This window comes from Ctenocephalides felis, unplaced genomic scaffold (genome assembly GCF_003426905.1).
Source record: "Ctenocephalides felis isolate EL2017-DRISC unplaced genomic scaffold, ASM342690v1 CF-g0.4_SCAFFOLD_00845, whole genome shotgun sequence".
In the NCBI taxonomy this organism is placed as follows: Eukaryota; Metazoa; Arthropoda; class Insecta; order Siphonaptera; family Pulicidae; genus Ctenocephalides; species Ctenocephalides felis.
Window position 1 is genome coordinate 91,044,474 of NW_020536999.1, and position 24,823 is coordinate 91,069,296.

The 24,823-nt window shown below is 31.5% G+C and overlaps 2 protein-coding genes across 2 annotated transcripts in view; both read right to left on the bottom strand.

Moving 5' to 3' along the window:
- LOC113363905 overlaps positions 1-20,602 on the bottom strand; it is a 33,000-nt gene extending 12,398 nt beyond the window's left edge. The window contains exons 1-5 of the mRNA XM_026606386.1: positions 20,498-20,602; positions 17,127-17,256; positions 15,654-15,759; positions 15,452-15,588; positions 15,212-15,377 (exon numbers count right to left, since the gene is read on the bottom strand). Of these exons, the coding sequence (XP_026462171.1) occupies positions 15,212-15,377; positions 15,452-15,588; positions 15,654-15,759; positions 17,127-17,256; positions 20,498-20,586 (628 nt within the window). The 5' untranslated portion in view covers positions 20,587-20,602. The remainder of the gene's footprint in view (positions 1-15,211; positions 15,378-15,451; positions 15,589-15,653; positions 15,760-17,126; positions 17,257-20,497) is intronic.
- A 110-nt stretch (positions 20,603-20,712) lies between these two features.
- LOC113363003 lies at positions 20,713-22,484 on the bottom strand. The gene is made up of 9 exons (XM_026605494.1): positions 22,452-22,484; positions 22,219-22,388; positions 22,074-22,156; positions 21,884-22,011; positions 21,648-21,823; positions 21,280-21,575; positions 21,133-21,182; positions 20,909-21,047; positions 20,713-20,759 (listed from the first exon to the last, which is right to left on the bottom strand). The coding sequence occupies exons 1-9, from the start codon at positions 22,482-22,484 to the stop codon at positions 20,713-20,715; spliced, it is 1,122 nt and encodes a 373-aa protein (XP_026461279.1).
- Between the last annotated feature and the right edge of the window lie 2,339 nt (positions 22,485-24,823).

Genomic DNA, 24,823 nt, shown 5'->3' on the forward strand with positions numbered 1-24,823 from the left:
GTTGCAGACTACATAAACGAAATGGAAAAATCTAAAGGCACCATGTGGTTGGGCAATCCTGTCCAGAGCTACACAGTAGAACAAATGTTAAAGATATCTCCTCCAGAAGTTGTCCCGATGCCTTTGTTGATTTTGGCACACGCTGCACCATTCTCAAGTAAAACAATCAAGCTGAAAACTGTACATTTTTACTTCAATGAACCCTGCACTGCACCATTTTTTCAGATGGCGACGAAGTATTCTTCAAAATCTGCAACGATTTGAAAATCCCATATTGCTACTTCGACGATATGGTTCTAAGTTGCTTAGCAGATAAGGCATGTCTCGAAGCAGAACCTTTCAGAGAAGCCTTAAATGAAGCATTGGGTAACAGAATTTTAGAAAATGTGATCATGGATGATATCGAACTGTGGAAATTCAAATTCCAATACGCTTTGGACCCCGTTAGAGCCATGGAGAATCGAAGCTTGGTAAGATAATCGGCTAATTTAATACTCGAAAACCCTTATCGCTTATGTTTCTTTCAATTTCCAAGGCGTCCAGAGCGGATACTTTAACAGATGTGACAGATTCTCAAACACTGACAGAAACTGGTACAGTTGTCAGTACCGTGATCGAATCCAAAAAAACAAAAAGTGACAAAGGTAGCAAAAAAGGTGTCAACTTTGGTAAAATTCTTACACAGGTAAGCAAAACATTCTAAATCCTCAAAATTCGTTACTCTATCTTCAATTCCCTTTCATTCAGGAACTGCTCACTTCCATATGTGCTTACACTTTATCAAAATCCATCACCAAGTCAACACCAGTGCTGGTGTATTGTTCAGGATGCGAAACAGTTGCACCAGATCTGGCCATCAGGTGTCTTTTAGATGCTGGATATAGAACAGTGTATATGATTTGCATTTATAATGAAGTTGGAAGATATTTGAAATGGATGCAGGAAGAAGAGAAGTGAGTACAGGTTTGGATACAGCTGTAGTAAATTCATTTTTGTGAGGTACTTGATTTCTCCACAGGATTGAAGCTGATAACCAGCTCAAGAAAGACTTGAAACGTGTAAAGGAAATTGAACTGATGGATGCCGATGAATTCGACAAGTTGACAGGAAATGATTTATATTTGTACGAAACTTATGCACTTGCAGAACGCAGGGAACAGTATCTGAAGAAACAGGAGGAAAAATTGAACAGGTACAAAGAAATGAAAATATAAAAGATATTCTTGATTATGTTACTGATTTTACTAAAAATAATTAGAGTGAAAATAGAAAGTGCTCAACCAGCATCTGCCAAAGACAAAAAGCAGAACAAAAAGAAAGAAAAGAAAGTGAAAAGCGCAAAAAGTGAAAAAAGTGGAAAAAAGGCAAGAAGCAAGACGATACCGCAAAAGGCAAAACACCACGAGGTATTTCATTATCTATATAACAAATCATAAATTTTCCTTATATGCGAATATTGCTTTACATTTTACATCTTAGTTTTCCTATTTTTCAATAGACAACAAAGCTGAGTTAGGAAAGATCATGGCAAAACAGGCACAACTAAAATTCTATTCTTATATCGAAGAATTCCAGAAAATTTTGATCATGACTGAAAATTTTCAAGAAAATTCTGACGGCGTGAGTATTTCATTACCAATCAATTGCTTTTTGGATCTTCAAATATATGTTTTTTGCGAATAAAGTATTTTAGTTGTAAATATCTACTTTTAGGATAATTTTGAGAATTCAGGTTTGCAGTGTCATGTAATAGAACAAACTCAACAAAATGCATATGTTGACTATTTAAAGAAGCTGTTAAAAAGCATTTATAGCCCTCAAGCAGATGTAAGTTCTCAGCCATAATTTGTAAAAGATACAAAACAGCCGAAATATTTAAACCTTAAAAAGTTTTCAAATGTAGTATTGTTCCAGGTCGATAAAGATTCAACAATCCCAATAAACAAATCGCAATGCGAGTACATTGTTATTAGACCAGAACCAATTCTGGACGCAAAAAATGTACATCCTTATTTTTCCTTGGTACCTTATGCCGAACCAATTGAAAGTATACAGGTAAAGTATTTATATAAGTTTTTGGACCGATTTCTAACTTCCCAAAGTTTTTACTTTTGCATTATTTATCTTTATATCTATGTTAGTATTATAGTATAAAAATATAATCAGTCCATAGAATTGCCAGCTAGCATCAACCTACAGAGCTCAAAATCAAAAAAGTCTTCCAGTCTTTTTGGATCTCGTCACAGTCCAGGAAATCGATCTTCCAGATCAACATCATCTAAGCAAATTGCAAAGACTTCATCCTTGATAAAAACAAAGGAATCTTCAGGTAATAACTAAAATAATACCCTGGCCCATTCCAATCCCAATATAACCTCTGCTGAGTGCTGGTGCCAAATATAATAATCTTTAAATTTTAATCTAGATGGAGTTTTGAAGACAAGAATTTTTCTGGCTCCAAATGAATCAGTTTCCTACAAAATACGATTTTGTCCAAAAGAAGAAGGCGATTTTAAAAGCACTTTTAGTCTGTCGGTCAATGGAAAAAGTCAACCATATACAATAACCAGCACAGGTAATTTTTTTTCTTACTTATGCCTTATAGATAATTTTGTAATAGTTTAATAAGTTTTTAGTTGTAGTTTTTTCAGAAATCAAAGTATATGCTACATACCTAAAAGTTTAATAATTTCGCTAGATGCCTAAAACGGTATCATGTCACTTACATAATACAGTTTTCGTTTTTTTCAGGCATCGGTTGTATCCCAAGAATCGATTTTACATCAATTAATGTATTCGGAAACAACATGAGAGCGAAACCTTTCGATGTATCAAAGCATGAGATATGTTTGAAACCAATTTACGTTCAGGAAACAGCTACCTTGGAATGGGTTACATACCCCTGTCTTTGTATATGGATAGAGAACCGAGGCGAGTAGTAAAAAATAATTAAAGTAATTATTGGATTCCCAACCCACGTGTATTTCTAACCTAATTTTTGACCAGTTTTGAGTAAAAAATTGTAGTTTCATTTTGAAATGTGTAAGGCTGATCTGTTTCCTAAATCCTGATATTATGCAATTATTTTTCCGCACACTTTGCCTATTGACATAAGAACTATTTAGTTTTTTTTAAACATTTTAAATCTATTCATTGGCTGTTAAATTATTAATTAATCAGTTTCAACGTATATATGTGAATACAACGCTTTAATATTTAAAAATATTACAATTTGTATATCATATACATATATGTGATGACAATGAAAATGCAATTTTCAGAAAATATATCCAGAATCGTGAATTTTTTGCTAGCGAATCCACGAGACATGTTATGTCATTTATCCTTGCAGTAAATTCGTCATGACACATGTCAACGACTGTGGATTTATATGTCAAGTTTGATATATCTGCAGAAATGCCATATATATAACAAATGTATTCTGAGTGGATAGATAGATATGAATTTAGAAATAAAAACAAACAACACTCTTTTTTGCACTAATTTATTAAATAATAATTTCACAAACGTTTCGAGACTAGGTTTGTCTCATTATCAGTGTGTTATAAATTTAAAATCTAAAATATGGAAACCTTTATAAGCATTATGTGTTATCCGTTACACGTAATTCACTGTACTGAACTGAATTCTCTATTAAGGTTAAATAGATGAGTCATCAGCCCAGTTGAAACTTGGGCCCTATTCCTTCTCTTTCCTACTTGATATTCGATGACTCATCTATTTGACCTTGATAGAGAATTCAGTTCAGTACAGTGAATCACGTGTAACGGATAACACATAATGCTTATATAGGTTTCTATATTTTAAATTTTAAATTTATAACACACTGATGATGAGACAAATCTAGTCTCGAAACGTTTGTGAAATTATTATTAAATAAATTAGTGCAAAAAAAGAGTGTTGTTTGTTCATATTTCTAAATTAATAATATATATATATATATATATATATATATATATATATATATATATATAGAATTTTATGATATGAGTGGAACGAATATTAATTGTTTAATATGAACAAAACAGCACTCAGATTTGTTTAACACAACTTTATTTTATGATTACAGACGTTTCGAGACCATGGTGTGTCTCATCTTCAGTGTAATTTCAAAAACAGTTACTTATATACTACACATTCTTTAATAATTTATTTAAATTTCATTTAATTTTTGGTATACAAAAAACACCAACTATTCCTTGCAATGCTTGACACAGTACTAAAGAAACATATAACACTTACAGAAATATTCTAAACAAATTTGAAGTACTTATCTAGATGGAGACAGAGAGGGTATCATTATAATGTAAACAAAAGGAGTGCTATCGCATACAAAAATCGATAAAATTGAAAAACAAATTAATTTATTGAAAAGAATAAGATAAATGAAAAAATTTATAAATTATTAATGATGTTTATATAAGTGTCATGTAAAATATTTGTGTCGGTTCTTAGATTTATGCTATTGTTAGTCCGAACTATTAACATTGATTCTGCCATGCTCCGTTTAAATAAGTCTTTCTCATGGAATAAAATTTGGGGATTGTCAAAATCAAACTTATGGTTGTTAATATTAGCATGATCCACAAGTGTACTTTTAAATTTTTTGTTATCTATTTTTTCACATTGTAATTCATGTTGCCTGAGTCTCTTTTCTAAGTTCTGGCAGGTCTGGCCAATATAAGAGCAATTACAATCCAAACAATTTACTTTATAAACTATATCTTTCTTTTTGTTAATGGAGTTTCATCTTTAATTTTGGAATATAAAAATTTTAATGTTTTAATGGAGAAAAAGTAATACGAATATTGTGTTTTTTGAAAAGTCTTTTTGATAATTGGTTAAAATTATTGTCAAGATATGGAAAATTAATGAAAAAAGTTTTTTCAGGAACACTTGTTTTGCCAGGCTCTTCCGGTTTCTTATCAAAAGGTTCAAGTAATTTTGCGACTCTATTTTTATGGTGTTTTTTGTATACCAAAAATTAAATGAAATTTAAATAAATTATTAAAGAATGTGTAGTATATAAGTAACTGTTTTTGAAATTACACTGAAGATGAGACACACCATGGTCTCGAAACGTCTGTAATCATAAAATAAAGTTGTGTTAAACAAATCTGAGTGCTGTTTTGTTCATATTAAACAATTAATATATATATATATATATATATATATATATATATATATATATTCACGTAAAAAAATCCAAAGCATGAACTATAATATAATATCATTAATTAATTTTTGTATACTAAACTGGTGTACTTGAATAATTTATGGAAACAAACTAACATTTTAAACAAAAAATAGACAAATTTAAGATTAGAAAAGCGCAAGAATTTAGAATAAATTAAATAGTCTATATTAGGATTTACACACAGACAAAAGTGGTTTAAAGTGGTTGCAGAAAATTAGTAAATAAGAAATAGATCAGCCAGATCAGCCTTATAAAAATTTATCAAGATTAGTCATTTTTTGAATAGAATAACTTTCGAGAAAACGTATTTACATTACACACACAAATATATATATATATATATATATATATATATATATATATATATATATCCAGGATGTACGAAGTGAGCACCTCGATCAACATCATAAATCCGACGATAATGAAAGTAGAAGTTTTCATCGAAAATTTCGACCTGGAAAGCGACGGTACTTTTATTTTCGAACCGAAACAAATTAGTTTGCAGGTAAAAGACACTCAAAATAGACTATTACTAATTTCTAAATATGTAAATGTTCATTTTTGTTATTTCATGATATTTAAGTATATAGTTGAGATCAGCCATCACTGACAATTACACATACGCATATTTTTCAGGCGCACACGATGACAAAGTTGTTCATAAGAGCGGCTCCCAAAAAAGAAAAGCATTATTTGGACTTTTTGATCATCAGAGTCCAGAACTCACCACAGGTCATCAAACAAGCAGTGTCTTGCAATGGATTCACTCCCAAATTACAGGTAAATGCACTCACATCACTTAGGCTTTAAAATATTACACATTATTCCATTACTAGATTAGTCCCAATTCATTGAATTTCGAGACAATGCTTCTGCATCGAAAAGAGCTACGAACTGTAAAACTCCTGAACAACTCACCAGCTTTGCTCAAGTTCAGGGTAACAAATACAACATTCGACATACCCTTGGAATCTCTTGATCCTGGTTCATTACGAGTTGGACCTAATCCTAGATTGTTAGGAATTCCTCGGCACAGACAACCAAAGCATAAGGTTGGCAAGTACCAGGATTTGGAAACGTCAAACCAAACCAGGTAAATGAAAAGTGTGAATAGAAAAAGAGATTGTTGGTCGTAAGAATTTCCTTCTTACGGTTTAGATTTATGTAAATGAATAGCACAAAATGATGCACTTTTTAAACACCTGTTTCTTAGGTCCATAGAAGTTAATCCTTTACGAGGTCAACTGGAGCCCTTTACTCAAAAACAAATCGACATCATATATACAGCAACTGAAGATGATGTTATGGAAGAATTCTTAGATGTTGAGGTAAACGAAAACTGATCTACTACACATTTCGAAAAGTTCCTATTACCATTTTTTGTTTTTCAGATTTTAGACAACGATTTGCATGAACCTCCTCTGCTTTCTCAAACTGTGAGGCTGCAAGGCGAAGCTTATGATGTTTTAGTTGACGTGACATACAATGATGATTGCAAAGATCATCTACACTTTGATAAGTGTTTGATCAGCTCAAAAACTGAAGCGAATATAAGATTGAGAAACATGGGAGCCTATGAAGTCGGATACTCGTGAGTAAATTGAACATAAATAATGAATTTGGATACCAACTGTTGTACATACTAAAAATTCGCTCTAATATGCTATACTAATTCCAATCTGCTTTGCATATTATATCATTTTATACCGGATTATAACTAATTGTATGTAAGTTTCTTTACATCTCTAGATGATAATAATCAATTATATTTTACCTAGTTTGGGAGTAATGGATACGTCTAAAATTGGCTCTGAAAATTGGCAATATACACAATTATTGCACAAGATGCAAAATTGGATGCAATTCGATGCTCCTCTAGGTAAATTGCCCAACGGTCACAAAGTTACTGAAATTTGGGCCACTTGCACACCTGATCAGATAATGAAAATCGATAAGGTATGATCAACTCTTATTTCACCATAAAGTTAAAACTTGTTTAAGGGAATTGTGATAACAATGAGATTATTATTTCCTTACAGTTGCCTGTGTTAGCAATAAGTTTAATTGACATCATGAATAACGCAGTAATAGCAAGTATTACGGTTCCCATTACGCTGCACGTTGTTTATAATAGGTTTGTGATGTCGAATGTTGATCCCAATTATGTATCACTTTCTTCATCTATTTATCTTACCAGGATAAAATTATCAGACACAACCTTAGACTTTGGCACAATGTCCGTTGGTAAAACCCAAATCAAGGAGTTTACAGTCACCAACATTGGTGATCATCAAGTAACTGTTAATATTGTGACAGACCAACAAAATGAACTAAGTAAAATTGATGATACCGTCAGCATCACTACTACACAGAAAAAAGGTGACTATATATAATATGTACTATATGTAAATATATATCTCACTATATTTGATGCATTTCAGACAAAAAAGGCAAGGACAAAAAATCTTCTGGAGGTTCCACTTCAGTGGGATCAACAAAAAAGTTAGTACCTAGTATATTCATTCGGCACCCCTATATATACATACATATACACACAGATATATATATATATATATATATATATATATAAAGCGAGAGAAATTTTTTAAAATTTATCATAACTCGACGTTTTATCAATTTTTTATTCAGTGTTCTTTTCTCTTCTTCAGGAGTACTAAACCTACGAATTCGTTGTCAATTGGCAACTTCACCATATCTCCAGTTAATGCCACCATCGATCCTAATGCTGCAGCAACATTTACCATCAATTGCTCCGCCAATAAATTAGGAATTGGTTCCGAAAAGATCTACGTGCAAGGCCAACTGTGTGATCCCAACAAAAACATGAAGATGCTCCAGTTGACGTTTGAAGGTGTGGTTCCTAGAATCGATTTTGAAGACTTCAAATCAATATTTAGGGATTGCAGTATTATTGAAAATACTGCCAAGGATGTTGAAATTGGTAAATACAAATTGAAAAAGATCGCTGAAGGTTGAAGTACATGCTTTTGGATATTACAGAACCAGATGTGAAAGACTGTACGATATTTTTGAAAGATGAGATGAGGTTGGCTTTTGGTCGAAACACGTTAAATAAATCTATAAAATTGAAGTTGTATTTCACCAACAGTGGTATGGTAGCTGGAAAATTAATGTTTAACATCGAAGGCAAGGCAAGAACTAAAACTTTTAAAAAATCATTAGTTATTTTGATATTCTTTAATAATTGTTGATTTACAGATACCTAGTTTTACAATATCCGATCAAGCTCTCGAGTTGGATACTCAGGAAACTAAAGTTCTGGAGATCACATATAGACCAACGAAAATTGACCAGGTTAATTTTTGTCATATTGTGCAAAATTTAAGAATAATTATTCGACATCTATTATCCAGTTATACAGATCAATTTTAACCGCCCGCCTCCTGCTGCCTCCTCAAATAATGCATCCAGAATTTCGTCTAGAACTATTAGGCAAATGCCACATGCCAGCGATAGTTGTCTTAGAACCAGATCCTGCAGAAGATGCAAGTAGGACGTTGACGTATCCTTTGACTCTGGTCGGAGAATACAACGAGAATAAATTCAAAATAAAAAATGATGCCGGTATCAGATGTAGAACTATTGTAGAGATCGACAATTGTGATAATTTTGAATTGATGGCAGGATTAGGAACTCATGAACTACTTTTAGCTGAGACAGGTGACATTGATTAAAAAATCAAGTTGCAAATAATGTTGCTTATTTTGTTTTATTTTTCAGAGATGGAAAAATGTTGCATGAGCTTAGATTTAAATATTGGCGTTGATGCTGAGTTTCTCGTACGCTACAAACCCTTGGTTGTCGGAAAACATGAAGCTCGTGTCAATATTTTCGTAATTGACAACAAAATGCAACACGAAATTGTATATTTAACAAATATGAATAACTATCTTCAATTTGAGTGAGTTTTCTAACCCATTTCTTTTTCAGATAAATCTATGTGGCGATTCCTACAAATCGGAAGTAGTGATCCTGGACCTGAAGATACTACGTCCTTATTTAACAACATCGACTGGAACTTCAAATTTTAGTCTGTCTACACAGTCATCGACAAAAAGTCGGAGCAGAGGATCCAAATCTATTTCCAATACGTAAGTGCAATAATAGTAATTGCAGAAAAGCTTTTTTAATTATCTTGAATGTACCTTTTTAGGAAAAGCAAGAGTAGTAGAGACTCTCGCTCTCTTTCGGGGACTCAAAAAACCCTAAAGGCATCTCAGGATACTTTGAGGTCACAGATTAGTCAAAAGGAAGCCTATCATGTGGTTTACGCATTAGACTTTGGTAAATATTTTATACAAATGAAACAAACCAAGCTTTTAAAAATCCTGGTTCCCCAAACAGGTAATTGTTACATCAACCAGGACAATAAAAAGGAGTTTGTTATGAAGAATTTTTGTAGCAAAACCGTTTACAGAGTGGATATCTGCAAAACGAATAATGTAGTGTTTTTGCCTAAACTTTTTCATCTTTACCCAGGACACAGGAAAATTGTGACTGCAGTTTTCAAGAGTGACAAAACGTGCACTTTGGATAAGGTGAGTGGTGACCATGCTGGCAAAACACAAAAATAGTAATGATGTGCCAATATTGACGCTCATAAAACTCAGTTTTCCAAGCAAATTAAGCTTTCAGTACATATTAACGTCTATCAATTTCAAAGTTTCCTACTAAATTTAATGATCATAACATCATTTGCAGGTTTTTCTGACAGCCAATTTTCAGCCCATAAATTTACAGACATCCTTATCAATCGACAGTGTACCTTGGGATGACACGTTGACTGAAGTTAAATGGACGAAAGAAGAAGAACTCACAAAGTAAGAAGGACAAAAGTTTTATTACTTCTCAGTTTCAAATCATTGTGCAATGTTTATCTTTTCCGACAGCATTTGTTCAGAAACATACCACGTTGCTCGAAAACTAGAAACACCAATACCTGAACCAAACTATGAAGTCATTAAAACTAATGCTGTACACAATTGTTATGGCCCATCCTCAAATTCTATCCATTTCCTGATCAGCGCACATACTGATACCAGTCAATATGATTCCAATTTGACCAGTGATATTAAATTCCTGGATACGGTAATATTCCAGGTAAGAAAACACCACAAGAATTATGATCAATCGTGATTTGTTTAAATATTGTGTATTCTTAGAGAAGAATTCATGCAATCTGGATTACCAATACTGGAAGTGTAGACTTGTCGTATGTTGTCACAATATGCGATTTGGTGTTCAGTCCTAATTATACTAGCACCATCAATTTTTCAGTAAGTTACAAAATATGTATATGTATCTTTACTAGAAAAATTTTAAATACCATATTATATTTTCAGTCAACATCCTTGATGAAAGAATCCCCACAAGTTTCAAATCAGGATAAAAACTTAGTAAATTTAGATGAAGTTCTGACGGATCAAGAGTTGGCAGACGTGCATATAACAAAAATTCTACAAGCTTTGAGCACTGATGGCGCAAAAAGTCCAGGAAAAGATCTACTTGAAGACCTAGTGTCACTAAAGAGCAAAGGTAAAAACGATCATTATGATACGTAGGTATCATAAACTATAATCTTTTACTTTAGATCAGGATATTTGTTCGCGCTCTGAAACTGTCGAAAGTTCTATATTTTCTGTCAATCCAAGATGTCAACGTCCTTGTACTTGGCGGCCGGCACCGCACGCAGAATTTTGTTTCAGAGATAATAAATCTCAGGATGATGATGGACGATTCTTGTTACCAGTTGGAGAAACTGCAATCTTGGACGTTTTGTTTGACCCAACACATGTAGGAGATTATAAAGCGAGTTTTGTGATCAACTTTGAAAACACTGAAGAACACAAGGTAAGTTTGGTAATTGACTTAGCACAAATGTATGCCTAATTGTGTATTTTTTCAGAAAACTATCAAAATCCAAATGTTTGGCAAAGCTGTAGAACCTTACTGTCTGATTCTGTTACCGGAAATTTATAAAGACATGGATAATCCTGATGTTGGACAGGCCAGGCTTATCCAATTTCATGAACAAATCTTGAATACAACCAGTATAATGTAGAGGAATAATTAAAACCAAAAAATATGCAAAACGATGTAGCTAATACTATTTCGCCTTTTCCAGAACTTTTGAAATACTGAATTGCACCTGCGTCAGCTACATTATAAAATGGCACAAAATTCCAATTGAAAAAATTGATGATAAAAGTGCTTTCAAATGTTTGACTCCGGAATTACCGGTAGACAGTGGGAAAAGAACCGTTTGCAAATTCAGGTAAGACTTAATAAAAAGGTATTAAAATCATTATAGATAAAAATATATAGATTTTGTATATAATACTCAGAACGATTTACAATTAGATAAAAAAAAATGCATTTTCTAGAAGCATTTTCTGAAGTAGCTAATTAAAGTATTATAATGAGCAATTAACAATTAATATGAAAAGTGGATGCAGATTATTTGATAAAACACACTTCATTATTTCCCGAAGCAGAAGTTTATATTTGTATAAGAAATATAAGTTAACTTTAAGTTCGCCTATAAGATTCGGTTAAATTAGAAAAAAATATTAAGCAATAATAGGCCATGTTTTTGCTTCGAGGCAAAATTCCACTTCTAACAAGATTGAAATGTGATTTATAATAAAGAACGTTAGATTAAATATGAAAATTATAAGCCTTTTACGAAATCGTATTTTATAAAGTGGACTTTGATATACAATTACATTTTATAATATACATATATATATATATATATATATATATATATATATATCGCATGACGTGTAATATGCATTAAATTAATTATCAAAAAATCGCCCTTGAAGTTATAATTAATAATGTTATTTAAAAATAAAAATCAATTTCTCAAGTTTACGATTGCATCTTGTAGACGTTTTAATTGCATTTAATGTGTTCGTGGCATGTTTAAAAAAAACCTTGGATTTATATATATACATAAAAAAATCTCTCACTACTCTTTGTCCCTCCACACTTTCAATCATCGTAATTGGGGTACCCGGGGTACCCCCCATCCCCCAAAGCCCGTAAAGTGTAACAGTTTTAACTCCAAGTACATGTACAGTATGTAAACAATAACAGCCAATTCGATTACTCTATTTTATTGCTATGAACCTCGGAATGGAATTTAATATGCTAACCTTACTAATTATAAACTAAACTTCACTAATTCAACTTTTAGCGACTCCATTATAAACAACAACAATGCATGTTTCCGCCAGAACTACCCAGTGGTACAAACTACATCATGAAATCATAGACATGAACTTTATATATTAGGGTGGTCCTTAATATGGATATTTTTGAATTTTTTTGCTCCCAAGCGCTCAAATGATTCCAAATTGATAAAAAAAAATCTCTGGAAGTTTTAGCTCTTAATATTAACTTTAAGATAGTTCGCACCCCAACCAAAGATATACAAGTTGACAGCAAAGCCCACATGGCAGTGAAAAAATAATATACGTTAAATAAAGTTAAATTATATATATATATATATATATATATATATATATATATATATATATATAGGGTCCGCCAAATAACTTTTTTTTTGAAAATTCTATAAAAAAAAATACTGACTTTTTTTTTTAATTTAAAATAATAGTTTTGGTTTGTAAGGGAAATGCAAATGGTAGCCTAACTTTTAAATGGTTGCCAAAAAATCAAAATGGATGCCAAAAAAATCAAAATAAATGCCAAAAAATCAAAATGGATGCTAAAGATTCAAAATGGCTGCAAAAGTTAGATGGCGGACCCTTTATCTATATATATATATATATATATATATATATATATTCTTATATTAACATAGTTTGAATCTGATATTTTTCCTTATATCAATCATTTTTCTAGTTTTACATTAAAAAAATGCATTTCTATCATAATTTTAGGTTTATGCACATATCATTTATCAAAAATGAAAAAAATGCAACGGGCGCACACGAATACATGATTAATCAACACAAAGATTGTATCGAATGTGAATTTGCATAAAAATCTGCATATATAAGATTGCCATGATTATATATATATATATATATATATATATATATATATATTTCTGTATATATATTTCTGTTGTGTGTAAACTAATAAACGTTTACATCTGAGACATCTGCAGAAGTTGTAAGAGGGCCCCATTAACAACACTTGTTTTTTGGAAATGTTGAAATAACTAAGAATTAAAAAAATAAATAAAAAGTTCACAATCACCCCACCAAAAATTTTGAAAAATTATCACTGGATCCAATTAATTATAACTAAATACTTAATAGTAAATAATTAATTATTATTTTACAGCTTCACTCCAACTACGATTGGTGAAAATTCATCATTTTGGTATATGGAAATTGATAAACAACCAGGAATGGATTGGAAATTTTTAACCATTGGAAATGGCTTAGAAAATAATTTGGAAGATGATAAAAAACAAGAAATTCTTGAAGATCCTAACAAACCTTTTATCTTTGATAAACTTTAAAAATTAAAATAAATATTAAAAATCGTATTTTTATTTATGAGGATTTTCTTTAATTTCTGATGTCAAAACTTTATTATTATTTGATTGAGTAATTAAATGAAAGTTTCCATCCTTGTTCGTAAAAAAATAAATATTTAATATTAAAAATAAAGTTTAGCTTCTTGACGAGTAATTCACAAATTAAATCCTATTTATTGTTAATTCTATTTATATATTATAAATTCTATTATATTAAAATATTGTATTTTTATTTATTAATTATTCATTGGTAATAATTAATTAATAATAATAATAATAAACTATACTAGTTTTGTTTTTAATTTAAAAAAATGATTCAACCACACATATTATTTATTATCATTAAACATTTTAGATAAACTTTTCAAACAGTCCTTCTGTAATTATTTAACATTTGTTTTTACAAATTTATTTTTAGGATTCAATTTGAAAAATTATCCGAAATTTACACACATTAAAACAGAAATGCACAATATTAAAATTTCGAAAGACCAATATAAATAAATTAATAAATTTGTCGCCATTTGAACGATCGTATGGAAATTTGTTTATACACCATTAGAAAGAAGTTTGTATACCTTCTGGTTTGTTTAATCAGTCTATATTCAACAAATTTTAAATTTGAGGAATTTGAGTTCATACAGAAGAGTTCTTATTCCAATCTGATGTTCATACTAAAAGCATTCCAAAAGTTTGTCCATCCATTCAGTCAACATCCAATAAAATCATCTCATTTTTGTGCAACATCATAAGACTTTGCCATAATTAGCATTTGACTACAAGTTACATCATTATCCAAACAATACTTCATATGTTTATTCATTTATCCATTTTTTCAGTGGACATCCAATAAATCATCATCTGCAATCATTTCACCAAAACACCCTTTACAGAGTATCAACGAAAATAACTATATTGATTCAATTATCCGATATTCATCCAAAAGGCATTCATACCCATTGGACAGAAGTTTGTCACTCATTCAGTCACCACTCAATTTATTTATCTCATTTTAGTGCAATATCTTAAGAATTTGACACCATCCACATTCGGCCACAACCTCAATTACAAAGTATTAATAAAACCATCAAATCACTACCATTTGAAAAACTTGACGCACTTAACAGGAGCCCAAAACCTTTTCAAGATAGGAATGAATTCAGTTGCCCAACAAATAGCAAACATCAAAAACGTCACTGAAATCAATGTGAATGCATATTCGTGACGAGGTATCAACAATACATGAAAATAATCCCGGACAGCATTGAAAGTACTTTGAATCGTTCTATTTTCATCGCATGTTGGTGAGGTTTGAATCTCATTATCCACATAATAAACCATAGTTTCATTCATGTATTGAGGGACTAAAACATCAAGATATCAGGATATCAGGATACCAGGATAAAGACTTATCAAGTATAAATTCCACTTACCACTTTCATCAGCAATGTTTGGAACTTCCGGAACATCTTCTGCATTCGCATAAACTTGGTTGTTTAACTCAGTATCATCAGAAAACCATTCCTGGTCATCATTACCAGTAAGCAATCGTTCAGAATCATCTTCATAATAATAGTCCTCATCATTAGCATCATACACCTGGCGATTTAATAACAATTGTATCACTTTCAATTTTATGAATGATTGGATAAATAGTCAAAACTATTACATACTTGACTCATTTTGGTTTTGTTGTCTTCATATCCTGATTTACGCTTAGATTCAATCACACTCATATGTTGTTGAACAGCAGGATCCATATAACTCTTTCTGTTCGTTTGAGGCCTTGGAGCAGCAATCATTCGTTCAGCTGAAAATAGTTACAAAAGATTTATAATATATTAATAAATAGAAAGATTTATTACAAGATGTTACATAGTTCTTGCATGTCATCAGTTTTGTAGTCCTGGGACATTTCTTGGGCATAGAGTGAAGGCTCTTTCGGTTCTTGCAGAGACTTTCTTGGTGAATACATTTGAGCCTGAAAACCGAAAACAATTAAGTATTATTTCTATAATTTTATTTATTAAATACAGTAATAAAAATGATTAAAAACTAGAGTTTGTCGGTTTTCAAAAACCGATTTTAAAAACCGGTTTTTTGGCTAAAATGATGGAATTCGAAAACCGGTTTTTTAGTGAAAAAAGTCGGTTTCCACTGTATAAATGGAAAATGACAAATATAGCCAAAAAGATAGATGAAAGCGTTTTGATTCTTGAAATCATATCGGTTCAATAGCATTTGATATCTTATCAGTCTGCAATGGTTTCCAGACAGGTTTTGTATATATTAATTTACATTTTTATATAGTGTATATATTAATTTAAATCAGTGTGACTTCTTGAAGAAGTAACTACCTCTACTCAAACTTTAAAAAACGTGTTTTAAACCCTAGAAGCCACAAATTAAAGAACAAAAAACTTAAAATTATTATATCGGGCTTTAAAATCAGTTAAGCCTAGTTCGGGTGAGAGAGTATTTTACATTTCAAGAAATTTTGTGAGTAAACAAAGGACACGTATAAGTAACAAATCGATAGATGTTCTTAGATTTTTATAATTTATATTTGATTAAACAAAAATATAATCAGAATTTTGAACATTAAATAATTAAAATTGCTTGGAATAGAAAATACTCGGAGTTTAACCTAATTGTTTTTAAAACTAAAATTGATATTAACAAATATGTATCAACATGTATCTGATATTTTTTTAATTTTTTTAATTCAATGATACTTTTTTATTTAAAAATGTATTATTTTTATTTATTCGAAAACTTTCCTTTCGCTATCATAAAAATATTTTCATTCTTATATGTGTAAATGATGCCTGAATAATTATTTTCAAGGTTATTTAATCAAGATAAACTATTATTTTTTAGTTCTACTAATTAAAATGAAAATAATTTTGTTTACTATCCATAAAACTGAGCAATAAATAAATTCAGTCAAATACTGCTCAAAATCCCACTAAATTTGTGGATAAATTACAGAATATTCGAGCGAAAATTTATTTTCTACATAAAATTCGAAAACTGGCTAAAACCGGTTTTTTAGTAAAATTAAAATTCGAAAACCGGTTTTCTGAAATGTCGGTTTTTGTATAAACCCTATTAAATACATTTGTACTAATATTGAAGTAATGCTTACCATGCGCATTTAAGCCTAAGTAGAAATGCATGAAATGAGATGTTTTAGACTTGGAAGACATGGCAAGCGTTCACAATTTTTTAATGTGATTCATCTAAAAGTTGCTACATTTCAATTCTCATTAAGTGGATTAAAAAATCAATATCGACAAGAAAAATACTCAAGATTTTTATTGCTTAGAGATGAAATTGCCCTATTACCTCTTCAAATGATGATGGTTCTGAATTATTATCATATTGATCATCGGATGGTTCTCGATTGTAAATTCTTGTTCTGTTTGTTGATTCTTGAATAGTGACACGACGATTTAAATTCGTTTTTGGCTGATTACTAAAACAGATAGAAATGAATTCTTAAAAATAAAATTTTTATCTTAGAATAAAAATCAAACGGATATCCTTGACTAATTACTGAAAATAAAGAAATGTGTTCTTGAATTGAACACATTTCTTTAGAACATCACCAAACATATTTGACCTGTATAATCTGAACTTTGTAAGTGAGAAAATATTAAATTAAATATATAAATATAAATAAAAATTATAATTTACATCATATTCGACATCAATCGTAAAAAAGTAACTTTTTTTAACAAATTTGTTTTTTTTCCTATTATCTGGATGGATGCCTGCATAATATATAAATATATATATATATATATATATATATATATATATAAATCTGTGTGTGTGTGCATATGTGTCAAATGTATATTTGCGTGCATAATAAATCAGAAATGGAGTACTATTAATCTTTTAAGTTTCTTCTATCGTGCCGAAAGGTTGATTCTAAAATGTATTTTTAATACAAGCGACATCATTGAGGTGTGCACTAAGGAGAATTGTATATACACAGTAGAACGCCGTTAAGACGGCCATGCTTAATACGATTTCTCGCATCATACGCCACTTCACGCCAGTCACTTTAAATCGTATTTTTATTTCCTTATTAACTTTTTTAATTAAACCATGTATGTCTATGGATAAACCCTGGTTTATATAAATATACTAAAATAGTAGAGGCGTACGACAAGTGGTAACATTATAAAAATCAATTGAAGTTTAAATTAATCAGGCAGGTGTTCGTTTTCCACTAATGTGTAATGAAATCGAAAAATCTGCAAAAGTTTCTCACATTATGACGTCCTACAAGAACTCGATATAATTATAAAACTAGTAGGGCGCATGGCATCGTGCCTTAAGACAAATTGCTAGAACTTCCCGTACCAAAAATTATTATTTTTTTAAAAAGACTAACATTTTTGATAAAATTTTACTTTGAAAAAATTAGATTTTTGAGATACTATAAATTTGACAAAAAATTACTTTTTTTTTGAAAAAAGGTGTTTTCTTTATTTTGACATATTTTGGAAATTCTGATCTTTTTTTCAAAGCAATCATACTGCTTTAACTGTATAGAGACAAACTGTAAAAGCGCGTAAGCGCCGCGACGCCGTCTAACGGATGAACATTGGTACGGAACATGAGAATGTAAACAAAATTTATACTTATTGTTAAAATCTCTATAAAATATCTAATAATTTGATGTGCATATGTCTAATGATCATTTTTCACCGCCAAATGGCATTTTTTTACTTTTTTCACTAGATCTCCGAAACCGCTAGACCTGCCTTCATGAAAACTTGATCAATTCTTCATCTTGTTAATACAAGTAAAATATTTTTTGAATGATTCAAATCGGACGCTCCGTTCTCTTAAAAACTGAGTTAAAGTTTTTGGCACTTTTTGCCACGTATCTTCGGAACGGCCAGACCTGCCTTCACCAAAAACTAATCAGCACGTCTCCTTATCAATACGAATCAAATGTTTTTTGAATTATTCAAATCGGTTCATCGGTGTTTCCAAAATCGTCGACGAAAATTTGTATCCGCACACACACACATACACACACACATACTTACATACACACACACATACTTACATACACACACATACATCCATTTTTTCTAAGGTATGCCGAAATGTTCAGAAACCTCTAAAACGTAAAGATATATAAAAATTTTCATTTTCGATTTTTTTGCGATTACTATAACTTGCCCTACGCGAAGTTAACAATAATAATTTAATATATAATAATTAAGTCGATTATTTATTTACACATGTCGGGAAGTTCATGCAACTTGTCACTTCTAAGTTTAGTTATATTCTCCTTGCTTCTTATCCTCCATGGTCACCCTCCTCCGCCCCATCGTGTCTCCAGGGTGCCCCCAACCAACGACATGTAATGTAGTCGTCGTCGTTGATAAATGCACGTTTGTGGCGAATTTGTATTCGTTCCGTGCATGTGAAACTTTCGAACGGGGGCTATTTAATAATGTGCCCCCCCTAGCATTTCATTTTTACAATATTGGATGCACAATTGTACATATAAATATAGATTTTAAATTAAACTAATGACTATAGAAAGACTAGAGATTGAAATCGAAGACTATTGAAGACAAATATTAGATGGAACAATATTTGTTCTATAGGGATAATTTTTAGTGTGTGTATGTGTGTGTGTGTGCATGTATGTATGGATACAAATTTCCAGTCACGTTTTCGGGCGCACGGATCAACCCGATTTGAATGGTTCAAAAAACATTCGATTCCTATCGATAGGGAAAAGAGCTGATTAGTTTTTGGCAAAGGCAGGTCCAGCCGTTTCGGAGATACGGAGCAAAGAGTGCAGAAAATAGAAATCGACTTTTTGAGAGAACGGAGTATCCGATTTGAATGACCTAAGAAACATTCGATTTGTAATGATTGGGTGAAGTGATTATTAGGTTTTGGCAATGGCAGGCCCAGCCATTTCGAAGATACAGAGCAAAATATGCAAAAAATGGCAGTTTGTGAGAGAACTAAGCGTCTGATTTAAATGATTCAAAGGACTTTCTGCTTGTCCTAACAAAATAATTGATCTTGAAAAAAAATCTTGTTGCAACATTTTTTCTTTTAAATTTTTGTATATCGAAAATAATTCAGATTTTATTTTTAATTCTGACTATAGTTCTAATATACTTTACAAATAATTTCAACTTTGCAATTCAGTTTATAAATTCTTATAAATATTAGACAATGTTACAATATTTATAATAATCTATTCGAAAACATTCAGTATTCCTCGAACATTTCGTTACGGTACGGGAAGTTCCAGCAATTTGCCTTAAGGCACTATGCCATACACCCCACTAGTTAAACTTGATATTGTATGGTTTGTTTTTCTCTAATTATAAGGCAAGATGCATGAATTTCCTGACATGTGTAAATAATCGATATTCAGTAATAAATTGCTGCATTATTTTATTATAAGTAAATAGGATTGAGGTAGGGCATTATAATGTTAGAACTAATAAAGTATTCAATTTTATGCCAAACGTGTTAGTTATTTTGACAAATAGTTCCAATATTAAACATTATCAAAGCAAAAAATGATCAAATCGAATCATCTGCCAAACTGTCTATTTTAAATTGTAGTTTCAAAGTATACCAATACTCAATCTGCATTAATGCACTACGACTACATAAATCCTAAATAAAAACTGAAACCAAAAAATTTCTCAGCATTTTACCTCCAATAAGACTGTTGTCCTCTGTCCTCGTCCATCTCAGCAATTGGTTGAAGATACCGATTACTCATCCTAGCATCCATTGGATTCATAACCCTGGACACGGATCTACCTAAAACAAGGAAAATTTTATATCAGAAGCCAGTTAGTACCAAAAGAAAAAACAATTGTACCACAGCTGGAGCACTACCAGATTAAACAATCAATAAAGAAATATCTTAATTTGGCGATTGTATACAAACTACATCGGGGGTCCAATTTAATACTAAATGGTATATTTATAGATCAGAAATATCTAAATTCGCCCACTGCCTTATTTTAAACTGAAGTATATCAGGAATCTAATCAGACATATAAATTGGGCCACTAGTAAACCAACATAAATCAGAAGGCCAATATACTGATAACAATTACCTCCTAGTCCAGCATTAGACATCATTCGATTTTGTACAGTTTTTTGATTTTGATTTAGGGAAGGATTAGAACGGAAATCAGATGTCGACTTGAACATCTTACTAGTTCTTGGCATGTTCAGATTACTTGTTCGTGGCATCTGAAATAGAATTTTCCAACATAGTTTAGACATTATTTAATGGAAGGTTATAATCTTTATAATTTTTATACAAATACATTCTCACCGATTTTCTGGATCTGGACAGATTATCATTGGGCGCAGCCATTGAGAATTCTGGATGATAAAGTTAATTTAATTGCAAAACGTGCATGTAGTTTACAAATCCTGAACTATTTGATTAATATATATATTAGGTTAAAAATCTACTTACTCTTCTCTCTCATGGTCTCTGAATCAGCTGCAGGCATAGTAACAGATGAAATGTTGCTCTTTGCTCGTGGTCGGCCTTCTGCTTCAAAATTTGGTACACTAGGTTGTATCAAAGCAGAACCGGTTGGGCCAATTGCTGATGGAGCAGGAGAAAACATGCCAGATTGAGGTGGTATCAGAAAGGAAGATGGACGAGACTGCATGGTTGAGGAAGCAGGCGGCATCATATCATCAGGATTAACTTCGGTTATAAACCGTTCATCTGGTATTTCCTCTGTACAACTCTTCGAAGCATCTCTAATTACACAATAGAAGCTTAACAATAAATAAGGCCTTCAAATTCTAATTTGAACTATGTCGTTTCTTTACCCAAACCAGTTCCTTGTTGATCCGTTTTCCCCAGTCATGGTACTAATCTCGGCCGTAGATTTTGACCAATTGCCCATAGTTGATGGATTCACATTGACGCACATATCTCTGTACGTCGGCGATGACAAAGAATCAGGGTAATAATCCAATGTTTCCGTATACTGATTTCTAGACATCTGTAAAATAAATATAAATAAACAACGAATTAAATAAAAGTCATAAATTAGTTTTCTTACCACATTTGGTTGCCATGTCACTTGTTCTCTGCGAGGAGTCATTATGTACGAAGGATTTACTGCCTGATCACAAAATTCTTTCACAGAAATATTTTTTGGGCACGTCGTAACTGCAACACTCGCAGTAGCTGGTTAAACAAATACATATGTTGAAAAAAGCACAGAAATACATCTATTATCATTTTTGTACCTGGAACTCCAATCTTCGAAATAATTGGAGATACACCAGTAGTGGTTCTGGGTCTAACACATGGGCATCCAGATTGTTCAGACCTTGAAAAAAAATAATTACAGAAAACTGAAAATTTACTTCATAGATCATCCTATAAAATTACTTTGGTGGTAAGATCACTGAAAGTGTAGCAGTCACTCCTTGCTCTATAGCTGAAACACCGGTATTCACCATCAACGGAGCTATAGGGTCAACAGTTTTCGTCCCCACATCATTCATCAAAAACATGGGGCAGAGAGCATCCGAGCCAGTGGTAATGGTTGTTGATAGCGCCTACAGGAAAAAATGAATATAAATAATATGTCCACAAACAAGTCTACTCGTATAGTTCTTAACCTGATGCTCCAGTTCTTGTACGGTCTGCGTCATATCATCTGCCAAGAAATGTTTTTCTTTTATATGTTTACGATATGCACAAATTAGTCGTGGACAATCGTAACTCGGACAGCCTTTTGGAGGTGGATCAACAGAAGAATCTGCGCATTTGCAGGTTGACGTCGAGAATTCGCGCCGGTTTCGGGTTTTGGCAGATGGGCATTGGTTTGCTTTGGATTCTGAAAAAATAAACAGTGCACTAGTATTTTGTGAAAAATGCGGTTATTGCTACGTACCATATATAACTTTTGGTGTGATAATATCACGTCCCGTAGATGTTGCTTTAGTAGATTTTAGGGGAGCAGGTGATCGCTCATATAATGGTTGACTGCAACCTGAAATTAACCAAAATTAGAACAAATATTCAATATTAGCATTGAGATTTCCTAATACCTCTTCTGGTTCTCTTCTTGGAATTCTCACAAATAACTCTGCATCTTTGACTGTTGTTGTAAAGAATTTCGGAATCACAACAAAAATTATCGTTGGAATCACAGATATCTATATTAGAATCTTCGAGTCCAATTGCAGAGTCACAATAGTCCAGTGAAGGGTAATTACAAGAACAACAGTTACATGGTATATTTCTACGTTTTAGGTGGTGACTGCTGTCACCATCTGGAAAAAGCATTTACCATTAAATTTTCCAAGAAAGGGGCCGTTCAAGTATTACGTAAGCACTCAAGGGGGGCGGGGGGGTTATTGATTTGCTTATTTTGGGTAAGAACTTTTGCTTACTTTTGCTGACAAAGGGGAGGGGGGGGGTAAATAATTGTAATAAATCTGCTTACGTAATACTTGAACGATCCCAAAGTGTTTGTTTCTGCCAAAATTATGATTTGATTATGCGTTCTCAACTTTTAAAGTCATTCTGAATCATTTCAACCAAAATTGGATGAAGTGAGTAAGCATTTGCGCATAGTTTTAAAATTAGATATGTGTGCGGAATCCTTACCTATGTGTCGTTTCTCCCAAAAATCCAATCTTTTACCAAAAGACATGGTTACGAACAAAAAACTAATAAAATTGTATCTAGTAAAAAAAACTTCACATGATTCTAATCCGTCGTTCTAATTTGTGTGCAAAAAGTAAATGTGCATCTCTGTAAATTGCATTTTTTTGTATTTTTTTAAATAAATTTATTTACCGTACATTTTGATGTCAATATTTTTGGCGGCTGAGAATTTTGTTTATTATTTGAACTTCAAAACAATAGATTTAGCATACTTTGATTCTAATTGTTTATTCCCCAAGGCAGTGTTTTGGTGTCATTTCTTTAAGATTTATCGATATAGAAAAGCATTTTACGTGGTATAAACATCTTTTTAACGAACTTTTCAAGATACAAGACTTGTATGTTATTTTATAAATTATATAAATTTTATAGATTTATAAAGAAATATAATTTTTAACTTCCCGTAGGGTAAGTTATTGTAATGGGCCGAAAATCGAAATTGAAAATTTTTACATTTCTCGACGTTTTGAAGGTTTCTGAACATTTTGGCATACCTCAGAAAAAATGGATGTGTATGTGTGTATGTATGTATGTATGGATACAATTTTTCGTCCACGTTTTCGGGCGCACGGATCAACCGATTTGAATGGTTTAAAAAACATTCGATTCCTATTGATAGAGAGGAGAGCTGATTAGTTTTTGGTAAAGGCAGGTCTAGCCGTTTCAGAGATATGGAGCAAAGAGTGCAGAAAATAGAAATCGAGTTTTTGAGAGAACGCAGTATCCGATTTGAATGATCTAAAGAGCATTCAATTAGTAATGATTGGGAAAAGTGTTTATTAGTTTTTGGCAGGCCCAACCATTTCGAAGATACGGAGCTAAATATGTAAAAATGGTAGTTTTTGAAAGAACTAAGCGTCCAATTTAAATGATTCAAAGAACTTTCTGCTTGTCTTAACAAAATAATTGATTTTAGAAAAAAAAAATTGTTTCTTTTTTTTCAAAAAAAAAAAAATTGTATATCGAAAATAATTCAGATTTTATTTTTAATTCTGACTATAGTTCTAATATATTTTAAACAAATAATTTCAACTTTGCAATTCAGTTTATATAATTCTTATAAATATTAGACAATGTTACAATATTTATAATAATCTATTTGAAAACATTCAGTATTCCTCGAACATTTCGTTACGGTACGGGAAGTTCCAGCAATTTGCCTTAAGGCACAATGCCATACACCCCACTAGTTATATAAAAATTTTGATACGTTTAACGATCAGATATGCAAGTGCTTTTCTGTAAAAGTTCCTTCGTAATTATTATATGAAAAACAGTTTTATGAAACTTTGCATAGTGATGAAATTCATGGTAAGCC